The sequence below is a fragment of the Ambystoma mexicanum genome, chromosome 2p (genome assembly GCF_040938575.1).
Source record: "Ambystoma mexicanum isolate Mex_15411 chromosome 2p, UKY_AmexF1_1, whole genome shotgun sequence".
In the NCBI taxonomy this organism is placed as follows: domain Eukaryota; kingdom Metazoa; phylum Chordata; class Amphibia; order Caudata; family Ambystomatidae; genus Ambystoma; species Ambystoma mexicanum.
Genome location: NC_090923.1, coordinates 300,671,567 through 300,698,228, shown reverse-complemented (window position 1 = coordinate 300,698,228; position 26,662 = coordinate 300,671,567). Strand labels below are relative to the sequence as shown.

General features: G+C 47.3%; 1 protein-coding gene across 2 annotated transcripts in view; it reads left to right on the top strand.

The window, feature by feature from the left end:
- The window catches only part of FAM120A (family with sequence similarity 120 member A), a 1,536,407-nt gene that overhangs the window by 906,722 nt on the left and 603,023 nt on the right, over window positions 1-26,662 (top strand). For both annotated transcript variants that reach the window (XM_069643586.1, XM_069643587.1), the window contains exon 13: window positions 9,462-9,671. In XM_069643586.1, the coding sequence (XP_069499687.1) occupies window positions 9,462-9,671 (210 nt within the window). The remainder of the gene's footprint in view (window positions 1-9,461; window positions 9,672-26,662) is intronic.

The window sequence follows — 26,662 nt, the reverse complement described above, 5'->3', positions numbered from 1 at the left end:
CATGTGTAAGAGTGGGAAAAAGGCTCACACTCTTACAGGTGAGAAAAATAAATCCTAGAAATCCGGCAATGCTGCTGGGCGACTCTTTAGGTAAGGGAAATCAGCCATTTATGAGAATCCTCCCCAACAAGAACATATATTCCAACGCCACTCTCCACCTGCGCCAGGCCTATGCAGATGCCATGTTGGCGGCGGTCAACCAGAAGCTATGGCGGAGTTAGCAGATTTCCTCCCTGAGCTCCCTACCCACAGTCAGGCTCGCTAAAGGGCTGGCCTGGCTGAGGCCAAAATCGTGGCACAAGACAAAATGGAGTCCACTGTGGCCACTTCAGGTCGGGTCATTTGGATTGCCACCAACATGAGAAGGATGGCTTTGCTAAGGGTGACAAAATTCAACACAGATGTGCAGGAACGCATTCTAGACCTGCCTTTCGAGCGGGAGGGGGGCCTGTTCTATTCAACAACAGACAAGTAACTCAATAAGAAAAAGAATAGCTTGCAGATAGCAAAATCTTTATCGAACCTCACCAAGTCCACTCCTAAGACCTACAGCCAAATGCACCAGCACTCGGACAAGGTTCAGTCCTTCGGAGGCTTCAGTGGCTTTCAGGAGAGCCAGTACAGGCACAAACGGCACAACGCTGCTACCAAGGATTTTTTCCAGTCCCACTTCTCAGCCCCAGATTCAGATGGGAAGAACTTGTGAAGGCCTATCCGAATCCACGAGTCTCCAGTGGGGGAGAGGGAGCAGGATTGCACTTCACACACACCGCTGGCGGACAAGGTTCACGGACCCATGGATCCTCTTGGTAGTATTTTTTTTTCTTCTTTTTTATTTTATTGTGATATAACCGCATTTGGGTTTTTTACACATACTACTTTAAAAAAAAATAGCTCAATTTCCATTACAGCATATTCATCACATTCATGCAATTATCCCATGTTTAAAAAATAGAGAAATAAAATTGAACAATAACCATCAGGAGTAAAGTAATCATACAAGTACTTCTCCTGTGAATTGGACCAATTAGTTTACCAATATTTTTGTGGAATAAAACCTGTATATTGCAGTACTCTTATTACATTTAGAGTCAATTTGGTTTCGTGGCCAGCAATCATTCTTTCCCAGAAGGCACTTGATGACAACCGATCGAGTGATCCAACTGAGTTACCCAGATGTTCAACCCTTATGTCCCAGGTGCCTTTGCAGAATCTCAGTAAGTGCTCGAGTGTTTGTTTATTTGGATCCGAGCATTCCGTGCATAAGCTCGGAGTCCCTTCTGTGAGACCCCATTTGGTCAATACTGCGCCCATCTTGATCAAATTCAGGCGTACTCTCATGAAATTCTGCCTTCCTTTTACATCTGGGAACTTTGTCAGATACCTCGGAACACAACCCTGCTTTTTCCCCATACTTAAAGATATAGGGATGGAAGATGACCTCACCGTGTCCACTGTGGTGATCCAATCTCTCGTTGTCACGGCTTTCTTGACCTTCAATGGATTTGTAATCAATTTGAGTTTATCTAGTTAGCAATAGTTCAGCAGGTCTTCTGCCACCTGCCTAAGTTCTCTCAAGCTTAATGAGGTGTCTGAGCTCAATTTGCCCAGAAGGTAATAGTCATTGTATTACAATGTATTAGTCATTGGCACCAAAATAGATCCATATAAGGAAAGTAGTTTCCACTCTACTGCGATCTTAAGGGATTTTAAACCTAGTTCATATCTGAGTGTGGACGTATGAAGGCCTTTGGGCAGACCTAATACCTGCTTCCAGATATAACTTTCCAGTTTGTGCCAGTCTATTGACCATAAGAGCGGTTTTGCCTCAATTCCATGTAATAGTACGGGAATTATTTTTGCCACATAAAACTTTATTATTGGCATGATAGAGAATTTACCATACAAACTCAAGATCTTCTTCATTTGGGCTATCAGTTGTGTGCATTTAGCCAATAATTCCCCGTACTGTCAACTGTAGAGACCGCATGCAAAGTGAAGCCAAGATATATAACTTCTTTTACCACAGGCATCAGACGACCACCTATTGACCAAGAATATTTGGCTTCTTTAAGGCCCTTACATACAAAGACTACAACCCTTGATTTTTCTGGGTTTACCACCAGATCATTTGCTTTCATGTACAGATCAAGTGCCCTCAACAGTCTTTGCAGACCAACAGGAGTCCTGTCTAGCAGGACTATGTCGTCTGCGTACATACGCCATTGTATGGCTAATGAACCCACCTTAGAACTTGCCAATGCTGAGGACTCTATGACCTGTCCAAAATCTCCCAAGTAAAACTTAGAGGAATGGTGCCACCATAGAACCTTGTCTGACTCCCATATTTATACTTGTATACTCTGACGAATGTCCGGCTGTATTGAGTCTTACTCTAGCTGAATTTCCCTTATGAAGGTTTACTAAAATATTTGTCCGTTTTCGGGGCCCCGTTCTGCTCCACCTTGAGCCAGAGCTTGTCCCGATTCACTATATCAAAGGCGCTCGACAGGTCGACAAACACACCATACATTTTTTCTATCTTTATGGTTTGTTAGGGAGGCAAGTAGAATACCATTCAAGGATGTTGAGTGACCTCTTCTGAACCCTGTTTGTTTGGGGATTGTTATTTTCTCTTGCCCAGGTTTCCAGTTCTCTTAATACTAGACTGGTGAACAACTTACTCTCCACATCCAGCAACGTGATTGGCCTGTAGCTTGTTGGATTTCTTCGATCTCCCTTCTTGAAGATGGGGATTATGATTGCCAACCTCCAAGAAGGGGGAATTACTCTGTTATCTGTCATTCCCCTGAATAATGTGTACAGGATTTCTGCCCACAGGATCCCATTTCCTTTAAGGACTTGGTAGGTTAGACCATTAGGGCCCACAGCTCTAGACGAAGAGGATTTATTTTATCAAATTCAAAACATCTTCTCTATCAAAACTCAACCCCCAATTTCCATCACCCCCCTTGAAAATTGGGGCTCCTGGCGGTTTTTGATATTTCTCACCAAAATGGGTCAACCAGCACACTTCTGGCACATTATTCGTTTGGGCAATATCTTGGTCTGTTTTAAGTGCGTTAATAAGTGACCAGTAATGGCGTGAGGAATTATTTTGCAAGGCACGCAGCATTTCTTCGCCATCATTTTGCCACAACTCTTCTCTGTGATGTCTGGACCAGCTCCTTAAGTTGTTTTTAATTTTTTTTTATTTCTATAGCAAGATCTAATGTGCTTCTTGCCGATTTTTTTACTAGTCTTGATTGCCTCTGTGTCTCACGTTTTTTTGCCCATATTGCTTCATCAAAATGATGTTCATGGGTTTGTTGAAGGCCCTTCTGAATATTCTTTGGGCTATCAATTGACCATATAAAGTCATGGAAAAATAGCGGCTTACAGTTTTGGTATAAGACTTCAGGGCACTCCCAATTATAGAGTCTGTCCAGACCATCATTTAGACGAGCACCTTCCCTCTGATATTTAACCAAACGGTTTTTCTGGGCATTTACAACTTCTCGATGGTCCCAAACCTCTATTGTAACTCTACAGTTCAAACTTATTTGTGTTACCAATCGCTTGTGGTCACTTGTTCCACCGTCTTCTACTGAGAAGTGTGTACATTTCCCAAACCAATTTGTCGATAAGAAGACATAGGGCCTCATTACACGGAAGGCGGTAAGGGTTAACGGTCACCGGTAATGGTACCGGTGACCGTTAACCCTTACTGCCTGATTACGAGGTCCCTTTGCGGGTTGATACTTTAACGCCTGCTTTTTAGCTTTTCGAATTGCCCCTACCAGTATGTCCACAATATGATGGTTTGTACTGGTTTCTGTTCATAATTTGGGACTAGCAAAGCCAATGGTGTCTTTACATGCCCTGGGAGACAGTAGTCCGTCCCAGGGTATGGAGTCTATGTTGGGGGGTCGCTACGACACCCCTGCGTTACGGCACGGAGGGCGCTCTGTAACCTACATCAAAAAAACACATGAGACCCTATGGACTAAAAGACCCCATTGCCCATAAAACACATGGAAAGTTAAAGGAACACCTCAAATCACGTCTAAGAGTGGGAGCAAAAGAATCTCACTCTTAGCAGGAGAGAAAAAAATAAACCCTAAAAAAATCCTGCAAAGCTGCTGGGGGACTCACTAGGTTTGGGAAATTAGCCTTACAGAGAATTCTCCCTAACACAAACTAACATATTCAATGTCTTTTGTTGAAAATAGATATAATTCAGGACGTTTTTTTACTAGTAACAGGATCGCTCCCCTGTTCAAAGTTTTAACGGACTGTCTGTTTTCTTCATTAGTGAACCAAAGTCTCGGGATAGCGTAAGGGGTTTGTTCTTCTTGGAAGATTGCAGTTCTCTCAGCCGTAACTTCAGAAGATTGAATAGCAACTAATGGAATCAAGATCGCTTTACTTCCGACTCCTGCCGATTGATCTGGTTTATTGGTCTCCAATTTGGGTATAAACCCACGATTTTTACCCTCTGAGTGAACAGTCTCGGGTTTCAATAATTCTGCTGGACATCCAGTTTTTGCTCTTAACATGTTGAATATTGGAGCAATCCTTAAGCCAGTCTCACTCTGTGTTGGGGCTTTAGGAACAGTTTTCTGTTTGGGCAAGAATATAGGTGCTAATTTAAACAACTTCCCTGTGATCTTTGATCTGACAACATCATGTTGCTGTGGATTTTTGTCTAGGTTTACTGATTCTTCTTCTGTCTGAGTGCTCATAGATTTTTTGTCTGTCTGTGTCTCTTCCACTATTTCTGGGACACGATCAACTTGAGTTTTTTTCCTTTGTTGTTTTTTTGGCTTTTTTGATCCTCTTCTTCCCTGAACTTCCTGGAGGGAGGATTCAGTTTCCGGGTTCCTGCCATTCATTTCCAATTCGATGTAATTTTCAAGTTTTTTCCCCCTAGGTCCGAAATCCCCTTTACAAAACTGTTTACATTTGATTTTCTTGTTTTAGAGTATTTCATGTTTTTTGTTTTCTTATCTTGCCTACACCTAGACTTGGATGATGTTTGATTTTTGATTTTTCCGCCTTTCCCTTCTCAGTCTCTTGTAAGATTGCTGTGTACTCTTCTTACATGAATTTGCATTTTCAGTCACTTCTTCTGTTGAAATCTCAATTATTTCATCTTATTATTTTGGAGGATTTGTTGTTTGTCTTGTATTAATTGTTGATAACAAATCCTTGATTTCCATATCTTCCATCAGCAAAGAAGTTAGTTGTTGTTTAATTTCAGTTAGTTCTTCACTTTGTTTTGAGAATCCATCTTCCATCTTTGTCAGTGTAGGCAATACTGAGCAGTTTATTACATTGCTTTGACCTACCACTGTAAATTCAAATTGTTCGATGTCCTTAGTCATTTCCATCAGGTCAGGATCCCTGTGTGCGTCTGCACATCTCTTTTAAAGAGTTCGAAAACTTTCACCAATGAACTCAGAACATAGTTCAATGCTGGTAGAGTTGGATCCCCTTCCTTGGGATCTTGATTCTCGCCACCAAGGGCTACCCTTGGTCTATGAACTAAATGATCTATTTTTAATTCATCGAACGCAGCTGAGTCTCTTCTAAATGCCTGTGTTGAGTTCAATATCTCTCCTTGGTAAGATAGATTTTGAGTTGATAGGCTAGGGGTCCTTTGAAAGATCCATTACTGAGACTGGTAGTTCAAGTTGTCTATTCTCTGTCTATGAATTGTAATTCTGGTTTGAGGGCCTTGAGGAATTTGAAGTGAGGGCACTTGAACTGTTATATCAGCGTTTCTGGAAATAATGGTAGTATTCAGGGGCTTCCGGCTCCCCATTCCTCCTCCTCCTTCCTCCCCTCCACTCCCGCAGATTGGTACAGCAACTCTATTGACAGAAATATGCTTGCTTTTATCGAACCAGGCCGTGTAGGAAGTCCCAGACTCACAGCGGGGCATGGGCCTCTATTCACCAATGTTCGCCATACACAAAAAGAACCAGGCTGGCCTGAGAGTTGTTAGACCTTTCCAGTTTGAATCTTTCCCTTCCCCTCCAAAAGTTCAAGATGGTTACCCCAGCCTTCATAGCGGAGACATTGTGTGCGGAAGACTGGATTTACTCCCTGGATCTGATGGATGCTTCGATTTGGGTACCCCATTCGTCCTTCCTGAGGTTCAGGATCATGGGTTTTCACTTTCAATACAAAGTTATATTCTTTGGTCTCAATTCGGCCCCCAGGGTCTTTACAAGGCTAAGGAACGCAGTGACAGCCCTTCTCGGGGCTCAAGGATATCATATTTACCCATATCTAGAGGACTGGCTAGTCAGAGCAAGATCTCCAGAGGCAAACCAGCCTAGAGCATCCACCCTTATGGATACACTGTACAACCTGGGCGTTTCTATCAATCTCAAAGTCACAGTTGGTTTGGTTCTGGGCCTGACCTTCCTGGGACTTATCTGGGACACGAGTTTCGAGTGGATCTTCCCCTCGGAGGACAAGATCATGGCCATCAGGAGGGCCACAGGGCATTTTCTGAGCAGAGCAGTGACCTCAGCGTGGTGGTAGCAACACCTGTTGGGAGTTATGGCTGCATGTCTTCTTACAGTGCCACATACGAGGCTCAAAATGAGGCGGCTGTAGCTGTATTCCTCAGCCTCCTGGAACCAAGAGAAGGGTTCGCAGGCGGAGCAGGTCAGCATACCATACCCGATACACCAGGATCTGATCTGGTGGGGTACGGACAAAAACCTGCGGATAGGCAGGCCCCTCTGGCAACCGACTCCTCAGGTCACCATTACCACAGACTCATCCCTAGAGGGATGGGGAGCTACCCTGGACAGTCACAGCGTCCATGGAGTGTGGTCCAGGCAGGAGCAGCTGGCGCGCATCAACTGGTTCGTGATGGCCAGATGGCTTGCTCTCAAAGCCTTTCTACCTATTATCATTGGCAGGCCGACTCTCGGACAGCTCCACCTGCATGTATTATATCAATGAGCCGGGTGGCACCTGGTCCCCTCCCCTGTGCAGACTGGCGATGACATCTGGGAATGGGCTCTGGTGAACATCATACACCCGTCAGCAGTCCACCTCCCAGGGGAATCCAAACTAGAGGCAGACCGGCTCAGCAGGCTGGGCACGGACAGCTAAGAATGGCAGTTGAACACCAGGTTCTTCAGGTGATCTTAAACAGATGTGGTCACCCGCTGGTGGACCTCTTCGGCCACCAGTGCCAACAACAGATTCCCCCAGTTTGCCTCCTGTCTGGGGTAAGCCAGGGGATTGCTGGGCAACGCAATGCAGATCCTGTGCAACAACATGACCGCACCTGACCCCCCCCCCCCAACTCTGGTGCACAGGGTCATCTGAAAGATCAGGGAGTCGAGGCACCTCTGGTTCATCCTAATAGCCCCATCACGACCCTGGTCCTCTGAGCTACTCAGCCTGTCGGACCAGGCCCCTGTACATCTCCTGCTGGGCCCAGCGGACCTCTCTCAGCAGGGGGGCACAGTCATCCTCCCCTCCCCGCAGAAGTTAGCCCTTGCAGCGTGGTTCCTGAACAGGTCTCCCTGAAGCATCTGCACTTGTCACAGGCTAAACTGGACATTATACAGGGGGCTAGAAGTGATGCCACCAGGCGCCAGTACAAAAGCAAGTGAAGCAGGTTCTGTCACTGGGCAGAATCAAAGGAAATTGATCCTATAACTTGCACGTTGGACGACGTGCTCTCCTTCTCGGCACATCTCATACACTCAGGCGTGCAAGTAGACACATGCTGCACTTATCTGGCGGCCATTGGAGCTTAGAAGAACTCTTGGGAAGAAGTACTCTCATCCTCAAATCCGGTGGTTAAGAGGCACTTAGCGCGCCTGACTAGACTATATCCACATCTCAAGAAGCCGCACCCGGTGTGGGACCTCAATATTGTCATGGACGCCTTGGCGCATAAACCATTCGAACCAATGGCGTCCTCGGATATTAGGCTGGTAACCATTAAGACAGCCCTCCTAGTGGGCCTTACCTCGGCATGCCGAATCCGTGAGATCCAGGCGCTAGTGGCTTCAGAGCCATATACGACATTTCATAAGGACATGGTGGTTCTCAGAAAACACCCCACATTCTTACCTAAGGTCGTCGCCTCCTTTCACTTGATTGAGGAGATAGTGTTACCAACTTTCTTTGCTGAACCGAAGGATGACTCAATTCTACCTGGACAGAACCAAGAGCTTCCGCAAATCAGACGCACTCTTTATCACTTTTGGGGGGGTCAAAACCAGGCTCTCGGGCCTCCAAGGCTTCCATAGCAAGGTGGATGGCTTTTGCCATCAAGGAGGCTTATGAAGGGCAGCACACGCCATTGCCAGCAAACATGCATGCCCAAGCCATCAGAGCAAAGGCCACAGCTGTAGTTTTCCAAAGACACGTTTCATGCCAGGTTATCAGCAAGGAGGCTACGTGGGCTACTCCCTCAGCCTTCTGCAAGCACTACTGCTTGGATGCCGGCGCCAGGATTGAGGTGGCATTTGGACTGGCAGTGTTAAGGAACTTGTTTTCTTAAGATGGGCAACTCTCCACCCTGGGGCTACATTCAGTTGTCATCACCCCTTCAAGTATGGAGGAAAGGGGACGGGACGAGGAGCAATTCTAACTTACTCACCATAGTGACAAACGTACTCCTAGTCCATAGTCCCCTTTCCTCCATATGTCACACCGTCCTCCCCCCCTAACAAAACTGGTCTCATTAGGCAATGTACATATTGTCAACGCGTTAAAGGGGACTGAGGAGTGGTGCCGGTGGGCGGCGTCAGGGTCACGCCCCCATGCGCATCTAAATTTAAAGGAATTTAAAGGGGGGAGATGATTTCTTTTTTTTTTCTGGTGAAAAAGGTTCCATGTCCTGTCCCTAGCGAGGGACGCCTGTACAGTATGGAGTAAAGGGACTGTGGACTAGGAGAACATTGGCCACTATGGTGAGTAACTTTATAATTTCTGCAGCATGGTTCTGGCATGGATCCACATGCAAACCCTCCTGCCTTCCTCTCTGTGTGTCTTCTTGGTTCATACTGCCACTTTACGTTCTTACCAAAACTGAAGATGGCCACCAGGGTTGGAGCTTAGGGAGAGGGCTCTCATTGGATGGGGGCTGTATGACCCAGAAGACAATGTTTGGTTTAGAGATGAAATACAGTTTTAAAGTGGAAGTGAAACTCTTTTTTTCTTTTACTGAGGATTCCCAGCCTGAGAACTTAGCCATGAGCAGGTGAATCGATGCCAGACCCATGCTGGAGAACAATAGTTATTGGTAAGTAACTTAAGTTTATTTTTTATGTATGTTTTTTATGTATGTTTAACAAAGTTGTTTTATTTTGTCAGTAATTTATAGTATAACTTTGTTACATGTTAGAACATTAAGAGATGTATGTTTCCTAGTTGGATCTCAATAGAAAAAACGTTCTTCCTCTTTGATTATTAAGATTGAAAACCTGGATCCCCGAGGTATTCAGCTGTCTGCCTTGTTCATGAGTGGGGTGGATATGGCACTTTTGGCAAATGATGCCTGTGGGCAGCCAATTCCCTGGGAGCACTGCTGTCCCTGGATGTATTTTGATGGGAAGCTATTCCAGACCAGACTAATCAAAGCCTGCAGGGAGAAGGCTCCACTCATTGACCTCTGTGATGGTCAGGTGAGTATTTTTTCTGTTTAACTTTGAGTTCTGTCAACAATCTTTCTATTAGTAAAGTAGCGTTTTTTATGTATACTGTTGATGTAATCTCCCTGTATTTTTAGTGTGATCTTGAATTGGTAATTTATCTTTTCTTTCACCAGAGGTTAGTCATTTAGAGATCTGTATAAACTGAGACATCTGAAATATTCAATTGTATCTCCATATTGCGAGGGAGCAGCATAGATTCATCCTCGTTAATTGCAATCTGGGATTGCTGATAGCATAACTGATGCTCCACACTCTTTCTCCTTTTGTGTTGATAAAGGAGCTACAAATCGCACAAAAGGAGCAATAGATTTGTTCTACAGCTTTATTAAAGTGGTCACAATTAGTGAACTATGTTTGTTCTGCTGTTTCAGGGTTTGAAATTACTGGGAGCTATTTACCTCCTGCTTCTACAGTAGGAGAGTCTGGTTTGTTTAAAACAAATAGTTACCAGGGGCTACATTTGACTCCCTTGCCCCACCGGTGGCTTCAAAAAATGAATATGTGATATTAACTTTCAGTGTTAAAGAAAGTAAATGAGTAAGAATTAGGACATATCTAGGACACATTAAAATATAATAGATCATATATAATGGGCAACATGTTATGAGTGCATCTGCTATTTTCAGTGCCCTGTGTTCTCGCTCCCGGTTCCCCAGTGGTAGATCCAGCCTACTGGGTGATGCCTGTCACCCAGGAGCTGGTTTTAGCTCCTGCTCATTCAATCCCAATTTCAAACCATGTGTTCCCTAGTTAAGGGTCTCAACACTCCTCATTCCAGGGTATGACACCTGAAACTTTGTCTCGATAATAGTATTTTCCTGCCAGAGAGTTCCTCTCCTCCCTTCGGGTATTTGTAAGGCTTGGATATCCCCAACCTGTAGCTCTGGTTCACCTTCCTGATCCTGTGAAAATATCTTTAAACACACTCCTACTAGAAAGTATTTTTTCACTTTGCATGGGTTTATGCCAGGCTGTTGTATTCTAACCCGCCAGCAAAGGGCTGCTGTTATAAGTGCATGTGTGAAGTGTGTCTGGTTTACTATGATTCAATGAGATATAACCCACAGCTGCCTCTTAGCTTTCCCTGGCAAACTATTTTTTCCTAACAAACCCCCACCAGCCTTGCAGTGTTTAGTTGCTTGGGCATCTTCTCACCTTCAGGATTGTAGCCCATTCTCTGGCAGTGATAACTTGCCTGTGGGTTATTGTATAGGGATCCTGATGGCTTTGATTATCTATTACTGCTTCTGATCGATTGCTTACAGCTTATCAGTTGGTAAGTAGGACTAATGATGGGTTGTGCGGCGGTGGCCAAGGGTTTAAAAGCCCAGTCTGCCTTTTTGAAATTAGGCACAAGTGACTTGCTGGTTATGCAGTCCTGGGGTATGGGCCGGTTTCTTCCGAGTGCCTCAGAGTGCTGTAAACAGCCCTTGAAACAGTTTCCCATCTCTTTGCGAGCAAGTGTGAAAAACAGACTGTGTTCTGGTTTGTGACTGGTTTGTGAAAGTGGTCTCTGGAATTAGCGACCACACTGCTAGAACTCCTCTCGGCCTCTGGAAGATCCACAGTGGTATTTCTGGGGTACAATCATTAGACTGTATGGCAGGTGGGTGGCATGAGTGATGCCATGTTTAAGTGTTATGTTGGATTTCTAAAATCTGGCCTGGTGGCCTAATTATAGTAAACGGAAACTGAGAGGTTAGCCAAAACTTAATCAAGGCAGCAATCGAGAGCAGTCAAGGCTATTCTTGGGAGAGCGTGAGTGGGGGGGGGGGGGTGGGGTCAGGGGCCCTTGTGAGTGCACACAATATAGCACACTATAATTCAATTTAGACAGGTAATTATGGAAATAACTTTCTGCTCACATTGAAAAAAGACTAGCAGATAATATTATCACACAATACTCTGATAGAAATATATACATTCACCATAGGTTCATAAATCCATTAGAAGTCACTTATTCAGAAAGCAGGTAGATAGATTAAATGCAGTAATTTTGGAACCAAGACACAAGTCCATTCCTTAAGTTAAGCAGTTCAAACCCTAAGAAGATGGGCATTGGGCCTTGTGTCCAAAAAGTCAAGAGGAGGCACAATGTTTCTCCCAAGAATGGAGTCTCTGTAGGTAAGGTTTGTGTACTTTCCTACTTGTGTTAGCAGTGGATGAAAATATTCTTCAACACTTTTCCTAAGGAAAGTAAATGTTCTTTTACATTTCAGATGGTTCAACAACTAAAAGGTAGTGGCATGGGATTTTAGGAGACAAAGGGACTTTTTTCCATGGTCATCTGATGGAGGACAGGGTGGGGGGAGGGAGGGACAGATGCACTGCGTTTACTTCAGTTCCATCTCGGTAAACCAACCTATGGTTCAAACACATTTGTGTCATTTTCAACGTCCTCATAATCACTGCTCTTTAACTAAATTAACTTGACTTAAAAAATTATCCCAAATTGGGGCTTAATTCACATTATAATCAGAAAAAGCTCTTTTCATCCTTTCTCTAAGAAATGACATAATACTTCTACATCAAAACACAATGCTCAATTCAATGAAGCAATGTTATACAAAGTTACTCCATCATATTTCTATTTCTTCCAAAACAAACCAAAAGCTTAATTTTATGAAGCAACCTTGTGCATCAAAATATTTGAAACTATTCGATGCAAAACACAAACCACAGTACCAGAATTGCAAATGTTTCAATCAAGCAAAAACCCAATGCATTTCAAAACCTAAATCAAACACTTGAGATGAGACTTGGAGCATTCACCCCCTTAATCCCTGGCATTGCATCAACAGCCTTGGTCAATGGGCTAGCAGCATAATTAGAAGGTTTTCTCACTTGGAATTCCCTGTTACCATAAATATGGTCCCTGTTAGACAAATCAATCGGCTTCTGGCTTTGTGGATTTGAAGTACCTCCCTCTCCCCTTTGGAAAATGGTAAACGGTATTGTTTGGTACCACCATTAAGCAGTCTGCCAAATAATCAGTGTCTGCTTCAGGCCAATTGATCAGAAACGACTCCAAGAGGATGTATCTAACATGCCTTGAATGTCCTTACTTCAGGGCCTCAACATCAGAAGGTTTTTTTCTTCTCTCCAATGATAGATGTCTAATTTGCTAAATAGAAAATGGAGTGGATTTGAATTCACTGCCTACTCACTACGCCTATATGTTTGCATAGGTAGGAATGTACAGGACTATGCAAAACTGCATTACATAACTAAGCATGTTTGCATGTATAGCATGTATTATGATGAAGCTGCTTGGCATTTGGGTGTGCTGAATGAATGAATGAATGCATCAAAAACACATTTCTCACTGTGCCTGAGACACTATTTAAGCGCATTTGCTATATATATATATATATAATGCTTGTGGAATCTGCTTAGATCACATGCTGTGCATAGGCCGACATCTAGTGGAAGCTGCGGAGTATTAGTTTGTTTTTTGAAACTCGTAAATGGGCGTCGACACAGGGCGTGCCAGTAATACTATCCCTAGTGTGACATCCACTGTACCCATGATCCCTAACGCGTGTAGGACCCTCAGATTGTTTTTTTCCGCCATACTTGACGGTAGCATTCCGCGGAGTTCCCTGGCTTTCAGCCATATTTTGCTAAATAATATAATATTTTCCCGTTTCTTCCTCTTCCACGTCGAGTCATCGAAGTTCAAAGCTTGACGCCGGCCCGGAGAAGAAACTGTCGAGAGCTGCACGATGGACTTTGGGCCTCGGAAGGCCTCTGGCCTCGGCCCGGGTCTTGGAAGGCCTCTGGCCTCGGCCCTGCAAGTAGGGAGAGTGGGGGTGGAAACATACTCGACACTCACACACTAGCCCGCTGCCACAGGGTGCGTATGGAGGGGTACCCCTTTCAAATTCTGCCCCAAGTGTAACCGCAAGTATCCTTGGGTTGGCAAACATGCCACCTTTAACCTCTGCTTGCCGAGGGACCACCTCTAGGCAAACTGTAGAGCGTGTATCAGTTTCAAGGCTAAGACACTAAAGGGCCGCTCAACCAAACGTTGGGCCCGCCACGCCAGGCAACGCGAGGCCATGGAAGCGGAGGGCACCTTCAGTGATGGCAGTGACGCCGTACTTTCGGACGGCGAGGGCAACAAGGCATCGAAAGACGGCCAAGCGCAAGTCCCAGACCTCAGAAGGCTGTCCGGCTGGGCAATTATGGGGAACACAATCGGCGACAAGAGCGCTACCCACACCTCTTCCACACCTAAACACTCGAAGTCCAACCGAGACTCGACACGCATGTCGAGGTCTCGGAAAGAGGCACACAAAGAGCGGTCCATCGAATCGGTGTCCTCTGGGCGTTCTTGGTCAAGATCGCCTCACGACAACAGGCAACCTTCCACAGTTGCCAAAAGTGCCTCACTCACCAAAGTCATGGAGATACGCTTGTCAGAAGACTAAGCCAACCGCCAGTCCCAGGCCACTCACCAGGAGTCGGCGCCAGCAGACCGTTTGGCGGCTGCTTCCGAATCCTGACGCACTCACTCTAAGGAAAGGGGCACTACCCCCGAATCTTGATGCCAGGCGTCGAAAAGCTCTGAGAGGGTGAAAGCCCCAGGGAAACCCTCTTCCACTCATGGGGAAGGGGGGAAAGAGCAGTAGAAACCATCTCACCCTTCTTCTGCACCACAGTTACATAAAGACAGTTCCAAGTCTTCTGATAAACAGCTAGCCAAGACCCCTGCACAAGCCCATAGGTCCAGTCAAGCCATAGAAGGGGAACCCTCTCAAGAAAGGGTCATTCCCAGCTCCAAGAAACAGACCAGTGAGGATATTGACAGGGTTATGTCTAGAATGTCCTCCCTACCAGACTTCTACTCCAAGAACCCAGAACACTTCCTCTCCTATACCCCTGGCGGTGCTACTCCCTCAGGGTCTAGGGACCCACAGCCCCCTGGTTAGAAACCTCGGTTTGAGACCCCAACGCAAGCAAGGTCGGTCTTCAGACCCTCTTTACATCCAGCCTTACACCCAGTATAGTGAGGATCCACTACAGGATGAGGATCCAGACTTGGTAATGTTGGACGACCAAACTGGGGTGGACTATTATGGGGACGACGAGGACCAAGAAGAGGAGGAAGATGACCCAGAATTCTACAGGATAGACTCCCCGGTAGGCAAAGAACCTCAAGTTACAGACTCTCCAATCGACAAACAGCCCCTCCTAAAAGAGGTCTTGACTAGACCGGCAGAACACTTCCACATAGACTCTCAGGGGCACAGGAGGAGAGGGACTTTGCTGAGGAACTAGTAGGAGAAAAGAAACCCATTGCTCAGGCCATTCCAATTCTCAAGTCCATCCAACAGAGAATTGATCCTTCCCTTCTCAATCCTAACCTCACCAGGGCAGTAAACCCCAGAATTGAGAAATTGTTCAGGGCAGCCCAATCAGACCCGGTTTACATAAGGGGGCAACTGAAGCCTGACTCCCTGGTAGTTACTAATACCCGGAAGAGGGCGGGAACGCCTCCATCTTCATCTGAGGCTCCCCCCGACAAGGAGAGCAAGAAAATCTACCGATTAGGAAGGTAGGTAGCCTCCACTTCCGCTTACCAGGCAAGGATTGCCAACTCCACCAATCTGCAGGCTAGTTACAACTGTATCACAAACAAAACAAAATCCCACAGCAACGGCTTCCTCCCACTCAGGCTATGAGTTTGTCTGTAGCATCTGCCCGCTATAAATACAAGATGCCCATTCGATATATAGGCAGACACACCAGGCTTTTCAAGAAATAACACATATTTTAATGTCTATCGCAGTCATAAAAAAAGTAAAAAACACCAGTGGTACATCTAAAACGAACCCTACAGGTTAACAGAAAAAAAAACACCAATTCATTAAGTGTGTATCTGAACATCACCCATTAGGTTTGTACAATCGAACATAATGTGTGGACACCCTTTTGTTGTATATTCTTATTACAATATTCTCCTCTGAGGAGAATATTGTAATAAGAATATACAACAAAAGTGTGTCCACACATTATGTTCGATTGTACAAACCTAATGGGTGATGTTCAGATACACACTTAATGAATTGGTGTTTTTTTCTGTGAACCTGTAGGGTTCGTTTTAGATATACCACTGGTGTTTTTTACTTCTTTTATGACTGGATGCTCGAGCGTCCCCGAAACCACCCCCTACGTCAAAAAGTACATTAGTTGGACCACCAAAAGATTCTCCTCGAGGAGATTGTCAATCTTGTAGCAAAGGACGCGATAGACCTCATCCCGGGCAACCAGGTAAACAAGGATATTTATTCAACTTCTTCCTTGTGACAAAAAAAGATTTGACAATGCGCCCAGTATTAGACTTACGCCCTGCAAACAAGTATGTCAAGCCCCAGAGGTTTTGCATGACTACTCTCCAAGAGGTAATCCCCCTCCTAAAAAAGGTGGATTACATGGCAACATTGGATATGAAAGTTGCCTATTTTCCTATTTCCATGTTCCCAGCGCACAGAAGATTCTTGCGTTTCAAGATGGACAGTCAGCACTACCAGTTCAAGGTGCTACCCTTCGGTATAGCCTCTGCTCCAAGTGTATTCACCAAGGTACTGGCGGTGGCGGTGGCACACCTGCGCAGGGAGGCAATCCCGGTGTACCTTTACCGGGACGACTGGCTCATCACGGGGGAGACCCCAGTAATTTGCAGTTCAAACATTCAAAGAACGATTGACCTCCTCTTCGAATTGGGTTTCTCCATAAAGGAGAAAAAATCAAGTCTGGTGCCAAGCACCTCCAAACAGTTTTTAAGAGCTGTCTTAGACACTCAAGAGGGGTTGGCCTTTCCATCAGAGGAAAGAATTCGGAATCTACTACAGCAAATTACTTTTTACAGGGCCGGGCGCCAGATAAGGGTGCGCAAAGCGATGCGCTTGCTAGGCATGATGGCGTCATGTATTTACCTGGTCCCCCACGGGCGCCTGCGCATGCTACCCATGCAAGAATGGTTGGCGAAACAGTGGTCTCATGCAAATGGTCAGTGGGACGATCTAGTGGTCGTTTCGCCAACACTCGTTCAAAGTCTTCACTGGTGGACTAGAGAGAACCTGTCCAAGGGGAAACCCTTCTACGATCCAGAGGTACAGGCTGTAGTCACTTCAGACGCATCCCTGTCAGGGTGGGGAGCACACCTCCTCCACCACACAGCTCAGGGTCTCTGGGCTCACACAGTAGCCAAGAATCGTATCAATCTGCTAGAGCTTATGGCAGTATTCAAAGCGCTTCAGGCATTCAAACCCGACCTGTTGAACTTGTCAGTGCAGATCCTGACAGACAGCACAACAGCGATGTTTTACCTAAACAAACAGGGAGGAACTTGTTCTCCAAATCTGTCCAAGCTTGCCCAGAACATTTGGAGATGGGCACTCAAACAGAACATTTACCTGTTATCTCAACATGTTCCGGGGGGATCTCAATTCGCTAGCGGACGCTTTAAGTAGAGATCCCCTCCCAAGAGATCACGAATGGTGTCTACTCAGAGAAGTCGTAGAAGACATCTTCTCACAGTGGGGTTTCCCCACTACAGACCTATTCGCCATAAGCGAGAACAGGCAATGCCCAGAGTTCGCATCCAGGTTCCCCCAGCCAGACTCCAAGGGGAACGCCCGTGGATGAACTGGTCAGGAATGTGTGCCTACACTTTTCCACCAACCACTCTCATGAGGAAAGTGGTCAACCAGATGCATAGGGAATCGAAGGCAACCGTGGTTCCCACACCTACGCAGACTAGCGGTGTGCGAACCCATCAGACAAACAGTGCACCCTCAACCCAACTCAAAGAACCTGCCAGCTGTCATGATGCATACCCCCAGGCATCCAGACCACGTCCATCAGCCCCGGGAGCAGGCATCATGTTGCCTTGAGAAAACCCAGCAACGCCTGCTGGGGGCTGTCTGGGTTCAGTCCTGGCACCAATGGCGCCAGGCTCATATGGGACATCAGTCCTGGCGCCATAGGCGCCAGGCTCATAAGTGCACACTTACCTGATGCAGACCATGCTGCAAGAAGATCCAAGCCCATGTGAGGCCTGGAAGGGACTACTTTACCTTAGGGACTATTTTGTTACTCGGGTGTGGTCGGGGAGGAATACCTAACTGGGACTACTTTGGAGGCTATTTAAACCACACCCGAAGAGCAGCACACGCTTCGCGTTATTCTGCATCCAGCAGCGTAACGTAACGTTCACCGTGCCAGCAGCAGCATCCATCCAGCCTTCTGCCACGCCTGCCTCGAACCTGGTGCACCTAGAAAGAAGGAAAGAAGCAAAGGTTAGAACAAGAGTATTGCCTGATTTCTTACCTGATCCCGGATTCATCGCATCTTCAAACCTGAGGAAAGACTTTGTTTTAAACGCGTCGCATCGCCAGAAGCAGTGCCGCGCCATACTCACCGTTTCACGCAGCATCTCTTCGATCCGGCGTTGTCTCCATCTTTACATCGCCGAATTCCGGCACCTAAGGGGGACAAGAAACAACAAGGTGAGTAGAGAGAACAGATAGAGACAATCTCTTTAGCCGCCATATGCTTACCTGATTTTACCACCAGAGGTGGTATTCATCAGCACGCCACATCTTCTTATGCCGCACCTGTGAGAATAGGAGAAAGCAGCAAGTTTAACCTTTGGCATTATTTACCGGACAGTGTTTGGTAACAGACATTTACCGGAGAGCTTTCAGCTGTCAATCTTCTTATTGGGTCAAAGCTGCAAGATAAAAGAGGAATTGGACAGGAGTGAATTCCAGACATTTTGAACTCTTACGAACTATATACTTGCGGCTCTTCGCCAGGACCTTTTCGGAATCAGGATTTGTCTACAACTCTTCCAATATCTTCAGGCCAGTGAAGTAACTGGCCATCAACGCGCCCCTGCGTACTTCGCAGGATGGATGGCTCATCCTTCCAGAATATAAGGTGAGATTGCTGAGAGGGCACTGCAGAGGTGATTAGAGGGGAGGACAGTGGGGGTGCTATCACTTGAATCCAAAAGTGGCTAAATCCATCTCTCCACTTGTAGAATATTTCTACGGGTCAAGCAGACAAGAATTGGAGGGCAGATCCAGTCAGTCATCGCTGCACTACGAATCACGTGGGTGGAGGCCGCTGCAGTTGGGTCCTACCGATGCCCCTGTGGGAGCCAGGTGAGCGTAACAGCAGCATGGCTCCTGAAGTCAGAGTTTGGACATCTCAACTTACCACAGAGATGTATGGACATCCTAAACTAATCTAGGAAACCTAACACGAGGCACTGTTACTTTGATAAATGGAAAAGATTTGTTATCTGGTGCCAGAATAAGCAAATCAACCCAGTTGATTGCACTCCTTCCAATGTTGTCACTTAATGCTCCACCTGCTGGATGCAGGCCTGGTATTGAACTCACTAAAGGTACATCTGGCAGCGCTATCGGCCTACACCACTTCCCACAACAAGGTTTCTTGGTGGAAAGTACCAGTGGTTAAAGCCTTCATGGAAGGGGTAAAGAGACTCTACCCTCCAATTTCAAACCCACCACCTGGTTGGGACCTTAATGTAGTGCTTGCTAAGCTCATGGGCCCACCATTTAAACCCATGCATAAAGCCAGTCTCAAACACCTGACCTATAAAACTGCCTTCTTAGTAGCCATTACATCGATAAGAAGGGTCAGTGAAATTCAGGCTCTGTCAGGATCCTTTCTTTACTGTTCATAAGGATAAACCTGTTCTATGAACACACCCTAGGTTCTCACCTAAGTTTATTTCTAAATTCCGCTTTAACCAGTCCATAGATCTTCCGCCTTCTTCCAAGAACCCAAAAGCTCTGCTGAGGTGAAACTACACACTCTAGATGTGCAAAGAGCAGTCCTCTACTATGTGTACAAGACCAGACCGCTAAGGAAAACAGACCAACTGTTTGCCTCCGTAGCTACAGGCAGAGAAGGAGATTGCGTCTCTAAAGGTGCCATCTCCTAATGGATAGGCAATTGTATCCAACTATGTTACTCCCTTTCTGAAAATACTCTGCCTTTTACGCCAAGAGCCCACTCTACAAGAGGCATTGGGGCCACGCTGGCTTTCATTGCAAGTGTACCCCTTGACACCATTTGCAAAGCAGCTACTTGGAGCTCTATTACACGTTTACTCAGCACTACTGCATTGACACTCATTCCAAGACAGATACTCAAGTGGGAAAAGTGGTTCCAAGACATCTGTTTGCTCATGACCCTTCTCACATCCCACCTCCTTCTTCTAACACTGCTCGCTAATCTATGCACAGCATGTGATCTAAGCAGATTCCACAAGCCTCAGAAGGGATACATTACTCACCGTAATCGTATTTCTGATGCTTGTATCTGCTTAGATTCACATGCGACCCGCCCTTCCTCCCCTTTGAGAGAAGGCGCATGGATGCTTGTAGTCTTATCTTCCTATCTATCTGCTTGGATAATCTGTGCTCACGCTACTCCTCATGCTACCTCATGTCAGAAAAAATACAATCTGAGGGTCCTACACGCATGAGGGATCATGGGTACAGTGGACGTCACACTAGGGATAGTATTATTGGCACGCCCTGTGTCTACGCCCATTTTCAAGTTTCGAAAAACAAACTGTAATATTCTGCAGCTTCCACTAGATGTCGGCCTATGCACAGCATGCAAATCTAAGCAGATACAAGCATCAGAAATACGATTACGATGAGTGTAATGTATTATATATATATATATATATATATATATATATATATATATATATATATGCATGCTTTTCACTACTGTGCTAATATAGGCCTCCAAGAGCCAATTTGAGCAGTAAAGCAGCGCTTGGTTGTTTTTACCATGTGATTGTTTCTTTTCTTCCTTTTCTTTACCTGTCAATGGCTCAACTACACATTGGACATATCTTCAAAATGTTTATCATGGCATCACGATTACCTGTACATCCCCCCCCCCGCCCCCCCACTGGTTTTTAAAATACTTTAATGCTGTATATGTAGACTTTGGTATGACTAGCCTTGATTGAAAAAGGCATTAGTTGGCCGGAACACGTGTCTCGCATAGGGCAACTCACTTATCTAAGTAATAAACACTGTGATGCACTAAGGAGAAATGCCAGTATTGTTTCAAATTAATGTGTGGTGCTGTTTTAACAAGTGAAGCAGGAGGCTCTACCTCCTTTCTGATATTTACAACACAGAGGAAGGGGAACTCTCTGTTAACTTCACTAGCATGCGACACTGACACTAGCGCAAAGCATTTGTAAGTTGATAAAAGAAGACCCCACCAAACACTATAATATAACTAAAATCAACAGCTTTTCAGCTCATCTGACTAGCCAATATAAGAGATGGCAGAATACTTGAAAAACCTTGCAGAAGATGCAACAAACCTATTTTCACCAAGAGGAAGTACCTTGCATGCATTTAAAAATATGAACCCTAAGAAAGAAGATTTGAGATCCAAATTTGTGAAATTGAAGAGGGCATCTAGAAAAGAAATAGACAAATATTGGGAAATGATATCTTAACAAAACTACTTGATCAGTGATCAGGTACCACCAGGTTTACGCATACTCGTCTTCCCTGACCTCATCAAATATGATGACAAACATCTAGCAGAACTATGGGGAAAAAAACTCAACCACAGCTGCAAAGCTATTGCTAGAACTTCTCGTGGAACATGCAACAAGAGAACCTAAAAGAGCTATGGAACTAATTGAGTCTCAAAAAAGAAATCACTGATACACAAGCATTAGAAGCAACTAAGGAACGCAATTAGCAAAAGATGCATGATATTCTGAGAGACTACCAAGAGGAAATCAAAATTGGAAAACTTTATCTCAGAGACGAGAGAGACTATAAGGAGGATTGGGTCTACACATTCCAGGACAAATTTAACCAGTTCAATAAACCAGTATCCAGGACTAGTACCCCGTATACATCATCTGGAAGGCTGAGATGTGGATTCTGAAGCGGAAAAAGATAAAGTCGAAAATCAAGATGCCAATGCAAACCAGACTAAGCAAGGATTCCTCAATCAAATACAGCATTACAAGAAAGGAACCCGTAATGCTAACTACACTAAACAGGTCCGTTTTCAACTTCCCGACCAAACAGGCAAGAAAATATATCCCCAGGAGAAGAGGAAGGAGGGGGTCGGGATAGCACAGACAACTGTCAATTCAGAGGAACAACAAAGACAGACAAGAGCAAGCACAAGAGAGGCCGCCAGAATGAACAAGTAACAAACTTAGTACTTAACCTTTCAAAAAGAAAATTAACCAATGATGAAATTTCACTCCTAAACAAAGGACTATCCTTTGCCCCTACCCGCAACTTTGACGCAACAGGAGTACATATAGATCTATTCAAGTTTGTGCGTAAATTAAAACTGAAAAAATACTTTGCAACACAAGTAGCATACACATATCGAAAAGAAACAGAAGAGAGACTACCAGAAGCGACTTAACTAATGGTGAACTGAATAATATACACACAATCAGATCCCTTCAGGAATCGGAATATTACCAGATTCACCATACACTCCAAGAATTGGACGTTCTGGCAATTGGCCTAACAAATGAGGAAATGAAAGCCAAATCAAGATTTCTCCAGCATGGGGTCTGGCATGGATTCACATGCTCATGAATATTCCCTGTCGTCAGGCTGGGAATCCTCGTTACAGAAAAAATCAGTTTTGTTTCTGATCTGTCTTTCTTAGTAGTAACCAATCACTGGTCTCTGGGTCATACTGTCCCCAGCCAATGACTGCCCTCTCCCTAAGCCCTTCCCCTGGCAGCCATCCTCAGATTTTTACCGCACGTTCAAGTGTTGGGAGTCTTCGTGCTATAGCTCTCGAGCTTTTACTGAGTTTAGTGATTTTTCAGAGTTTAATCTCATTTTTTCGGTCAATCGACCCTCAAGCTCCACCATTTCTTCTTCCGATCAACGGGGACCCGTTTCGTAATTTTCTACACCCCTCAATGGCGAAGTTTTCATCGAATACTCTTCTTGGAGGATTCCAGAAGACCCTGAGGCCTACCCCGTGGACATGGCCGAGGACAAAGGAAACTCGACTCCCGGATCCAAGCTGTTCAGGAACTGCCCTGGTTGCGGATTGCAGAATGTGCTCAAGGAGGACGAGCATTCTAGATGCCTCTACTGCCTTCACAAAGACAAAACGCACGTGGAGAAGGACTGTGCGTTTTGCAAGAACAGGTCAGAGCGGACCATGAGGAATCGGCGGATCCGCCTCACCAACTGGCTGGAATGGAAGAGCCCAGCGGTATGTGAGAAGAAGAGGTCCGCGCAGTCTTTTAAGTCCTTTGAGGGAGCTCCGGCGACGGGGGCCCAACAGAAGGCTAAGCACTGCGAGTCCGCGGTCACTGGAGTGCCGAACGGTCGGGCTCCTCGGCTGCCAGGCAGGGCGCACTTTCACCAATGCCATAAACCATGAGCCAACGCTATGGCTCGGGGAAGAGAAAGTCGGAGAACCCGGCTAAGCTTCTGGAGAAGCCCCGGTCGATCCTGACGGAAGCAGCCGAGGGGGAGCGAGGCGGTGACCCTCCCCCCAAGGTGAAGGCCTCAAGAGCGCCAAAAGTCGTGAAGGCCCTGATTCACCCGGCTAAGGCCTCTATCGAGGGAGTTGTGGCGGCCCTGGCGAAGCCTGTGGAGGCTAACCCAGTGGAGGCGACCTCGGGGCCCTGAGTTTCCGTGCCAATGCGGAGAGAATCCTCTTTTCAGCCCATGGATAAGATTCCCATGAAGACCCTGGCGGAAAAAGAGGGGGGGGGGCTGTTGCTGTTACGGACACGGATACAGCCTCTGAGGAGGAGCTGGTTGAAGCCGTGGATGGCCTCAAGAGGTTTGAGGAGGTCCGGTCCCACGGGAGGAATCCCAGGGAGGCGGACGAGGAGAACGACGGTGGCGCCGACGAGGCTCCCGTGGAGGAGCAATCATCATGCCCGTCGCAGCCAGTGCCCGAGCCTCAGGACAACTCGATGGCCATTTTGATGGCAATCCAAACCTTATGCACGGAGATGAGGACGAGGTTGCTGCTACCCCCAACAGATGACCCAGCAGACCGGGCCCGTCGGGAAGCCCTCCAAACAAGCAGAGGAGAGTTCATCCCCCTCTGCCCTTCCGGCCCGCTCAGCCTTCATCTACTTCCCCTGATCCTTTGGATGACACGGGAACAGATACGGCCACGACGGGGACGGATGACTGTGGTGACGACGGGATGGGCCTTCCATTACCACCCCCTCGGGCCTCAACGCCCGACTAAATTGGCTCCTTCCACGCCATGATTGCCAGGGCATCCTAGCTTTTCCAGCTCTCCCCCGAAGAACAGAAGGAGGGATTCCTCTATCAGCGGCACGAGGCCAAGAGGAAGATGGTACTCCCGGTGGTGTTGCTTGACTACATCTGGGACGAGGGACTTGCTCTCCTGAAGAACCCATCCACGACGCCTGCCAAGAGGGATTGGTACGAGAAGAAGTACCGGGTCCCTGATTCCACCCCTTTGTGCCTCAGGGCAACCTCCCCACCTGACGGCGAGGGAAAGAAACTGGACGCCATGGGGCGAGTCATCTCGTCTGCGGCTACGACAATTAAGGCGGCCAACGCCCTAGCGTTTGTGGCCCGCTACGACAGGGAGTTGTGGTACAAGTTTGCTCCCCTGCTGGACTTCCTACCGGACGACAAGAGGGCGGAGGTCCTGAAGATCCTACAGGAAGGTGAGGTGGCATCGGACCACGCCATAACGGTGGCCACAGACATCACGGACACCAGGTTCTGCCAGTTGGGCAACAACGTTTGCCTTCGACAGCGGAGAAGGCTCAAGGCAACAGATTTCGGCAAGGGCGTGCAAACCAGAGTTGTTGGACATGCCATTCGACGGGAATAACCTGTTTGGGAAGACAGTGGATGAGTCACTTCAGGCCATCAAGACCGACACGGAGACGACTCAGGCCTTGGGAGTTTTGCAGCAATGACGGACGCCCTTTCGGAACTCAGGAGGCAAGTAAGGTGCCTCCAAAGGATTCGGTGGTGGCTCCTCTGCATCCCGCCAGGCAGCCCGTTCCTCGTCGCAAGAGGCCTACAGAGGGCATAGCAAGTCAGGAGGACTGAACCGGCCGTAGCGTCGGGCCCCCACCTGAGCATCCGGGTGGGAGGCCGGCTGGCAAAGTTCGTCAGCGTGTGGGAGTCCATCTCCACCGACCGTTGGGCGCTGGATGCCCTGGCCCACGGGCACACTCTCGAATTCCTAAACAAGTGCCCCCGCATTCCTCCCGTGGCCAGGAAGGAAAATCACGTCCATCAACTGCTGTTAGAAGTAAGGGCGATGCTCAAGAAGGGAGCCATCGAGCTCATCCCGAAGACGCTCCGGAGGATACTCAAGATACTTCATCGTCAGAAAGAAGACAGGCGGTTGGCGCCCCATCCTGGACATGCGTTGGTTAAACAAATGCATCAAGGCCCAGAAGTTCCAGATGGTCAACCTCCAGCACGTGCTGGGACAGCTGGAGGAAGGAGACCTCCTATCGTCGCTGGACTTGGAGGATCCTTACTTCCATATCCCCATTCTAAAAGGACACCAAATGTTTCTCAGATTCGAAGTCCAAGGACGGCACCACCAATTCAAGTCCCTGCCATTCGGATTGAAGTCGGTGCCCAGGGTATTTACCAAGTGCCTAGCACCAGTGGCGGCACGGCTGCGCCTGCAGGGGATCCACGGTTACCCCTACCTGGACGATTGGCTCATCCTAGTAAGGGCAAGGGAACTCGCCGTCGAGCACACAGCGAAGACCGTCCTTCTGCTCACAGATATGGGATTCTCCATCAACTTCCCCAAATCCCACCTGGTTCCGTCGCAGGTCGCACTGTTTCTGGGAGCTAAGCTCGACACAGTGGCACGATTGGCCTCTCCGTCGGAAGAAAGGACAAAGGCCATCCTGGGCAAAGTGCAGCGCCTGCTGGCCGCGGGCATTTCCAGGGTGAGGTCCATCAAGTCCCTTCTCGGCATGATGTCCTCTTGCATCTACCTGGTGCACCTATGCAGGCTGCGGATGCGTCCTCTACAGGAGTTCCTCGACGCCCGTTGGATGCAAGCGGCGGGCAGTTTCGAAGACAAGCTCCCGCTCAACAAGGTCTTCCGCCAAGCAATCCGGTGGTGGGGCACCTGCGCGCCTCTTACGGCGGGCACAGACTTTCAGACCCCAGCACACCAGGAGACTTTGACGACGGATGCCTCGCTGGAGGGTTGGGTGAGCGCAAACCGGAGATCTTCACGCGAGAGGCCTTTGGCTCCCGGAGGAGAGGTCACTCCACATCAACATCCTAGAGCTCTGAGCAGTGTTCTGGGCTCTCAGGTCGTTTCTCCCACCCCGCAAGGGCAAGGTGGTGAGGATCTTCACCGACAACACCACCACGATGTTCTACATCCGGAAGCATCCAAGGAGGGCCAGGATCTGTGACATTGGGCCGTTGCCCAGGGGATGTTTCTGGTGCCCTTTCATCTAGCAGGGATAAAGAACACCATCGCCGACTCAGCAGTGAGCTGCGCTCGTGCCACGAGTGGGAACTGCGTCGGGACCAAGTGGATCGACTTTTCCGACGATGGGGCAAACCCCAGATCGACCTGTTCGCGACTGCGGCGAACTCCCGAGTGCCAGAGGTTTGCCAGCAGGTTTCCCCAGCCGAGGAGCATGTGCAATGCTTTCTCGTTCCTCTGGGACGGCCTGTTCCTGTGTGCGTTCCACCACCGTTGCTACTGCGACTCGTCAACCAACTCAAGAGGTCCCGGTGCAGGATGATCCTCGTCGCACCGGCGTGGCCGAGACAGATCTGGTTCCCGGACCTTCTGGACTTAAGCGTCCCCCCCAGTCAAACTATCGACGGACGCAGATCTTCTCTCCAGAGAAGGAGGCGCCATCCTCCATCACGACCCGGGGT